The 7,029-nt window shown below is 60.2% G+C and overlaps 1 protein-coding gene across 1 annotated transcript; it reads left to right on the forward strand.

The window, feature by feature from the left end:
- Positions 1 to 2,365: 2,365 nt before the first annotated feature.
- HPCAL4 (hippocalcin like 4) lies at positions 2,366 to 6,099 on the forward strand. The gene is made up of 4 exons (XM_050326584.1): positions 2,366 to 2,504; positions 4,209 to 4,378; positions 4,524 to 4,739; positions 5,002 to 6,099. Exons 2-4 carry the CDS (start codon positions 4,217 to 4,219, stop codon positions 5,197 to 5,199), a joined length of 576 nt encoding a protein of 191 aa, XP_050182541.1. The 5' UTR covers positions 2,366 to 2,504; positions 4,209 to 4,216; the 3' UTR covers positions 5,200 to 6,099.
- The last annotated feature ends 930 nt before the right edge of the window (positions 6,100 to 7,029 follow it).

The raw sequence follows: 7,029 nt of genomic DNA on the forward strand, positions 1-7,029 counted from the left end.
CCCCAGGTCCAGCTTGCCCAGTGGCACACAGAGGTGTCGCCCAGGGACACGGGGTGGGTGACATTTCTGTGGGTGACATTGGGCATTTCTGTGCAGCAAAGCAGGGGTGGGTGCCCACCCTCCAGCGCCCCAAGGCACCTGGCACGAAAGCTCAGCCCTGGGTGCAGTGAGCAGGGAAGGGACCTGAGCTGGGGATGGTGAGGGACCAGGGGAAGGGAGAGGCTGCTGGTGAGGAAACCTGGCTCGAAGGGGAGGGGCAGCAGAAGAAACAAGTGAGAAACCCCGATTTTGGCCCTGGCTGTGTGGCTGCTGCCCAGAGTGTCACTAGAAAACGGGGGCATTTGTGGGGTTGCACTGGCTGTGACCATCATTCACTGGCCTCGAGGGACAGTGTCCATCCCTGTTCACATCCCTGCCCAGCTGACCCCACTCAGAGTGACGGGTCCTGCCCAGCACCGTGTGATGGTGACACTGATGGGAGCAGAGCACTGGGAGGTCACAGATGGGCTGGCTGAGCCACCAGTGCCCCAAGCACGGCTGGTGTCACAGTCGGGTGACCTGGCAGTGCAGCGGGACGAGGACTGTTGGAACTCTGGGTTAAGCAGATCCCATCAGTCTGGGGGTTGCTGATCCGGCTGCAGCAGCCCCAAGCAGCTGCCCCACAGCCCCCCCCATCGGGCACAGCCCCCCGGGCCGTGCTGGTGCAGCCCGTAGCCGCTGGGGGAAGCTGCAGCCCTTTGCATTCCACGGAGTCGCTGGATAAGGATGTTTTTAGGAACCGGCAGGGCCCTGGCAGCTCTGCACCCCGGGGACCTCGAGGCTGGGAGCTGGGAGTGGTGCTGCAGCGGGCAAAGGGCTGTCACAGAGCCAGAGCTGCCTGCAGAGCCAGTGTCCCCCCTCAAACACCCTGTTGTCCACCCTGCAATCCCAGGGCCAGCGTCCCAGTTGAACCTGGGTTCATGTTAGGGTTTGGGGTGCCACAATCTGGGCTGAGCTGGGTGCTGTGATTGGGGCCACTGGTATGTCCAGCCCCGACGTGCCCAGGCAGTTCCCCAGCACCACGACTCACGGTGTCACAGCCCCCAAAATTGGGACACTCTGGTACCACACAGTCATCCTTACCCCCATCCCCAGGGCATCCCTGTCACCTGGCACTCCCCTGCCTCTTGGAACTGTCCCATGTCCCCTAGGCAGCCCTGTCCCATGAGCTGAGCTGGGCTGGTCTCAGCCCTGGCAGCCGTGCTGCTTCAATTAAGCCCTCATTAATTTTTCAGTCCCCCTGCGCTCCCCGAGCGCGGGCGCTTTGCAGAGCTGCTCTAATTGATGTCTTCTCGACTTCAGCATCCGAGAACTGGCAGCAGGTCCGGGGGGGTTCGTCCCCCCGAGCTCCTGGGGAGGCTCACGGAGAGGCTTTGGGGCCGCACAGAGCTGTGTGCCCAGCAGAGTCTGTGGGGGTGACACAAAACCCATGAGGCTGAATCGCCCCATTCCAGGTGGAGTCCAACCCTGGGCACGGGCACAGTGCAGGAATGTCACATCCAGCCATGGGGGTCCAGCCCTCCTGCCCCCAGGGTGGAGAGGTGATGGAGCCCTGCAATCCCACTGCTCATACACAGCTGAAAATATTTGGGTTTTTTGCAACCCAGCCCTGTCTCGTCTCCAGCTGGGACAGTTTCTGCTGCTTCATGCAGACACCTCTGCAGAAATGGTGGGTGCACCTGAGAGCACGTGCCATGGAGAAGGTCTGAGCACGCCCATGGCACCTCACAGCCCTGTGGGGACGGGATGGGGACCAGTCCTGGCTGGCTGGAGACTTCATCCGGGCTCAGTGGCCACCAGCTGCAGAGGGACAGCTGTGGACAGGCCCAGGTGGCACTGGGATCACAGCAGGATGCCAAGGTCACCGGGAGAAGCACTCAGCTATCTCCATGGAAACATTCCACGTTCGGTTCTGAAGATCAGAGTGGTTTTCTTGTCCCTTTCCCCCTCTGTGCTTCAGCTGTGGCTCTGCCGACCAAGAATCCACTCGTGTGTCCCCAGTGCAGGCAGCATGGGGATGTGTGCTGGGTGCCAGCATCCCCTGGCATCCCACTGCCAGCATCCCCCCACATCCCACTGCCAGCATCCCCTCAGCATCCCACTGCCAGCATCCTCCCTGAATCCCAGTCCCAGCATCCCAGTGCCAGCACCCCTCCTGCATCCTGCTCCCAGCATCTCCCAGCATCTCCCAGCATCCCAGGACCGATTCCCCTCCCAGCATCCCGGTACCCCCCAGTATCCCACCTCGACCCCCCACCCCGCGGCCCCTCCCGGCTGATTGACAGCGCCCCCAGCCAATGGACGAACGCTGCCGCCGGGGGGGGGACGGGCGGCCCGCGGCTACAAGAGGGGCGGGAGCGGCGGGGGCTGAGCCCGCGGATGGACCGCGGCCCCTCCGGTACCGGCACTGGCTCCGCGCCCCGCCCGGTCCCGCCGAGCCGCCACCTGCCCGCACTGCACGACAGGTAAGGGCTGTCGGGAGCCGGGGCTGGGTCCCGGTTCCCCGGTGCGGAGCTGCCGTCGGGGCAGGTGCCGGGAGCTGCGCTGCTCCCGGGACTCGGTTCCAGCGGGTGTCGGGGCTGGTGCCCCGGAGCCGCCTCCTCTGCGGGTGAGCAGAGCACGCCCGCGTCCCCATCCATCCCCCGGGGCCGAGAGCTGAGCCCCTTCCCTACTCCAGGGGTGATGCTCTGTGCTGCCCGGGGTGCAGCCCTTGAGGGGGACACCTGTAGTAATCCCCCTCTGTCCTGTTTTGGGACCAGCAGCCACGGATCAGTGATGATGTTGGTGCTTTGGGGTGAGTGGTTTGTGCCAAGCGCGTGGTGGCCCTTCTGGCTGCTGTCCCCTGCCCTGGTGTGACTGGGTACCCCTTGGAAAAGGGAATGGAGGACTGGGAACCAAAGGATGTTGCTCTCGAGTCCTGGCCACTCTGAGGGCTTCTCTTGCAGGGTAAGGTGTGGTGTGAGACGCTGCCTCCTCCTGCCAGTGTGACCGGTGGGAGGTGTGGGAGGACATGGGTATGGATCAGGGAGGGGATGGCCATGGTACCTAATTGGTCTCAGCAGATTAGGACTGGACTGCAGTGCTGGGGGGCACTCGTGCAGCCCCCCAGCAGAGCTGGGATGGCTGGGGCAGCGTTGTGCTCCGTGGGAGTCTGGACATTCCCTCCGCTCCGGCTGCCAAGGGGCGCTGGGTTAGGCGCTGCCGCGGCAGACAGTGACAGATGCTGGTGGGATGATGGGGCAGGAAGAAGCCACTGCCTGTGAGATTAGCTGGGAATGGGGCTGGCTGGGAGCATGAGGACCCCCCTATCACTGCAGGGCTCATCCCAAGGGTCACCCCATGTCCCCCCAAGCCCACACGGTCGGGACATCAGACGCTCCAAAGGAAGACAGTGCTTGGTTGGGCTCCAGGTGAACTTCTACTCAACTTTCTCCACAGAGAGAGAAGCTCCAGGAGCTCTCAGCAAACCATCTGCTGCTCAGGCTGAGCGGTGCTGGCAGCCAAGGCTGCGTGGGAGCGGGCACGGCGTGTATCGGAGCAGCTCCGCGTGCTGCCCACGCAGCCATGGGCTCCCAGCGCTCCATGCTGCTGGCAGACCCGTGGCACAGGCATGGGGGCCTGGCCAGACCCCATCCTCACCAAGGACTGGCCAGGAGCAGGTTGGGCATCACTGTGACCAGCTGGATATTGCGAGTCCCATGGTGCAAGTGAGGATTTTATGTACTTTAATGGCAGACTTTTCATTCTCCCATCCTTGGAGAGGGTCAAGTGAAGTGGAACTATGTGATCTTTGAGGTCCCTTCCAACCCAAACCATTCTAGGATTCTATGATCACGGCCTGCTAAAGGCCATGGGAAGAATTCTGGATCTTCTGTTGCTTTTTGGGTGGTTTTCTGCAGGCAAAAGGTGGCTGAGGACAGGGGGCTGCAGGTGACGCTGCTGGGTGCACTGGGGGGCTGCCCCAGGGCCAGCTCCAGCAGCAAAGACCACAGCCAAACATGCTCCAAGTCGCACAGTCTCTGTCCTGCATGGACACCCACCTGCCAGGTGGGTCAGCTCTAGCGTGGGGAAGAGGCATGTGGGATCAGCCAGCTGCCAGGCTGGAGGAGGGCCTAGGAGGACCATCCCTCTCCGTGCCTGGTGTGTAGGAGTTGTGTTTTCCCTCCCAGGGGCAGCCATGGGCAAGCACAGCAGCAAGCTGGCCCCAGAGGTGCTGGATGACCTGGTGAGGAGCACGGAGTTCAGCGAGCAGGAGCTGAAGCAGTGGTACAAGGGCTTCCTCAAGGACTGTCCCACCGGCATCCTCAACCTGGAGGAGTTCCAGCAGCTCTACATCAAGGTGGGCTCCAGCTGGGAGTCCTAGTGCTGCCCATGGGACTGGAGCACCCGGCTCCTGCTGGGCAAGGGTGCTGCTTCAGGTGCAGCCTCTGTGCTGATGCTCCCCCCCAGCCCTCATTTCCCTCTCTCTTCTCTCCTTCCCGCAGTTTTTCCCCTACGGAGACGCCTCTAAGTTCGCCCAGCACGCTTTCCGCACCTTCGACAAGAACGGGGATGGGACCATCGACTTCAGGGAGTTCATCTGTGCCCTGTCTGTCACCTCCAGGGGCACCTTTGAGCAGAAACTCAACTGGGCCTTTGAGATGTATGACCTGGATGGGGACGGGAAGATCACACGCTTAGAGATGCTGGAGATCATTGAGGTACCAGTGCTTAAAATCCACGGGGGTAGCTTGCTTTTTCCAGGCTTTTCGCAGCTCTTGGGTGCCTTTTCACACCAAAGAATGAGTTTTCCTGCCCAGAGCCTTGTCTGAAAGGTACCCAGTGTGCACCAGATGGTAACTGTGCAGCAGCATAGAACTCAGTGCCAAGAGAGCAGAAATCCTGTGCCCCCTGCCCTTATCCTGGGACATTCTGCCCATCCAACATTCCCACTCTGGTACTTTGCTTCTCTTCTTCCTCCAGGCCATTTACAGGATGGTGGGGACTGTGATCATGATGAGGATGAACCAAGATGGGCTGACACCCCAGCAGCGTGTGGACAAGATCTTCACAAAGATGGACAAGGACAAGGATGACCAGATCTCCCTGGAGGAGTTCAAGGAGGCCGCCAAGAGTGACCCTTCCATCGTCCTCCTCCTGCAGTGTGACATGCAGAAATAGAGCCCTGGGGCTCAGTACTGGACTGGCTGCAGCCAAACTCTGCTCCCTGTGGTGGTTTCAGTGCCCATGTTTTGCTGAGCCCCTCTGTGCCCGCTTGGCCCCAGGCATGAGCCACGCCCCATCCCTCCTGCTGCCCATCCACCTCTGCTCCAGCTGTGTCCTGGACAGCCCACATTCCACACCCTCAAAGGGCAGAGCCTGCTCTGGGTGTTGTCAGCTTGAGGTTATCCCAAATCAACCTTATCCCATCCTGGAGCTGGACTCCCTGCAGCCAGGGACAAAGTTTCCTGGCTCCCCAGGGCTAACTGTTCCCACATCCCTGTTGCTTTCTCCCTGCTTTCTCCTACTGCCACCCTTGGATGCTGCCCATGTGTGATCTCAGCAACCACCTTCCACCCCATCACCTGTGTGAGCTGGCAGAGCAAGTGAGTGACCTCCACAGCTGCCCAGGCAGCACCTCAGCTGGTTTTTTTGGCATTTTTTACCTTCCTGGATATTTAGGTGGTGTCTGGGGTCCCAAACTGAAGGCAGGAGCTGCCTGACTCCTCCATGGGCTGCCCTGGGGCAAGGTCAGGAATTGAGGCTGTCCAAGTGCTGCTCCTGGTGTGTGGTGCTGCTGTAGGGACTGGTGGCTCCTGGATTGGGGCTGTGGAGAGGTGTGGATGGCTCCTGCACCTGCTGAGCCTCCTGGCAAGGCTCTGAGACCACAAGAAACATGCCTGTCCCTCCTTCCTCTCCCATCCCAGCCCGCTGCATCCATCCCCCTGTCCCAGGCCAGGAATACTGTCACGGGTTGGTGTTTAGTCTGCACGTTGTGGTGTTGATGACTGTAATATCTGTTAGGAGATGGTGACGTTGTTATCTATTTTTTTAATGGAAAAATAAACTGCCCCCTGTGTATGGTGTTCCCCCAGTGGCTTGTTGGGGGGCAGCTGCTGCAGCTGTGGGGAGGGTGAGGTGACAACGCTGCACTCCTGAGCATCATTTAGGGGTCTCTGTTGAGCCTGTGACACTCCAAGGGATGGAGAAGCCCTTGGGGACAGCGCAGTGGGGCTCAGCCTTGAAGATGTGTGCAAGTGAAACTCTTCAGTCATGCAGGTAGCTCTGGGGAAGGGAATGTTACTTTTGGGGTGGGTAGGACCAGGCATCCCTGGGCTGTGCTAGAAATGGGTTTTGTTTGTCAGTCAAGACTTTCACTCAGGGCTGGGCATGGCCAGAGGACCTGGTGGCTTTTTCCTGGACTCCATCCCAGCACCTTAGGAAACTGGGACCTGCTATCACAGTATCTTTGTCCTTTACACCACCCTCATTTTCCCTGTGCCTTGTTTCCTGTGGCCTTTCTTATGCATCAGCAGCCTGCACAGATGGTGACTGTTGCTAAGGAGCTCTCACCAAATTTTAATACTTCTCTAATCAATCAGGCAGGGCTGGCTCCTGGGCAGCAGTGCTGACTCCCAGCTCACCCCATCCCACTTGGATGCTGCAAATCACCTGGTCTGTCCTGCAGCAGCCAGCACATGAGCACGGAGATGGGAGGGTTCCAGAGGCAAAGCTGTGTGTGTATTTTTGGGAGTGCTGCCGAGGGGAGAGCTCTGCACCCTGGGTTTGGCTGCTGTGCTTTCCAGGAGCGTGTGTGTGTGTTCACAGCTCAGCAGTGCTGGGGAAGGAGGGACAGGGCTCTGTGGGGGCCTGGGGATGTGCCAGGGCTGCTGCCTGAAAGGGCAGCAACTCAAAAGCTTGAAGAGGGGACTCCAAGAATAGCCTCAGTGATCCTGGAGCTCTCCAAGCTCCCGCTTCCCTTGGGGCCACCACAAAGGAAGTTCAGGTATT

Source organism: Myiozetetes cayanensis, unplaced genomic scaffold (assembly GCF_022539395.1).
Source record: "Myiozetetes cayanensis isolate MyiCay16 unplaced genomic scaffold, myiCay2020 scf31, whole genome shotgun sequence".
NCBI classification, from domain to species: Eukaryota; Metazoa; Chordata; class Aves; order Passeriformes; family Tyrannidae; genus Myiozetetes; species Myiozetetes cayanensis.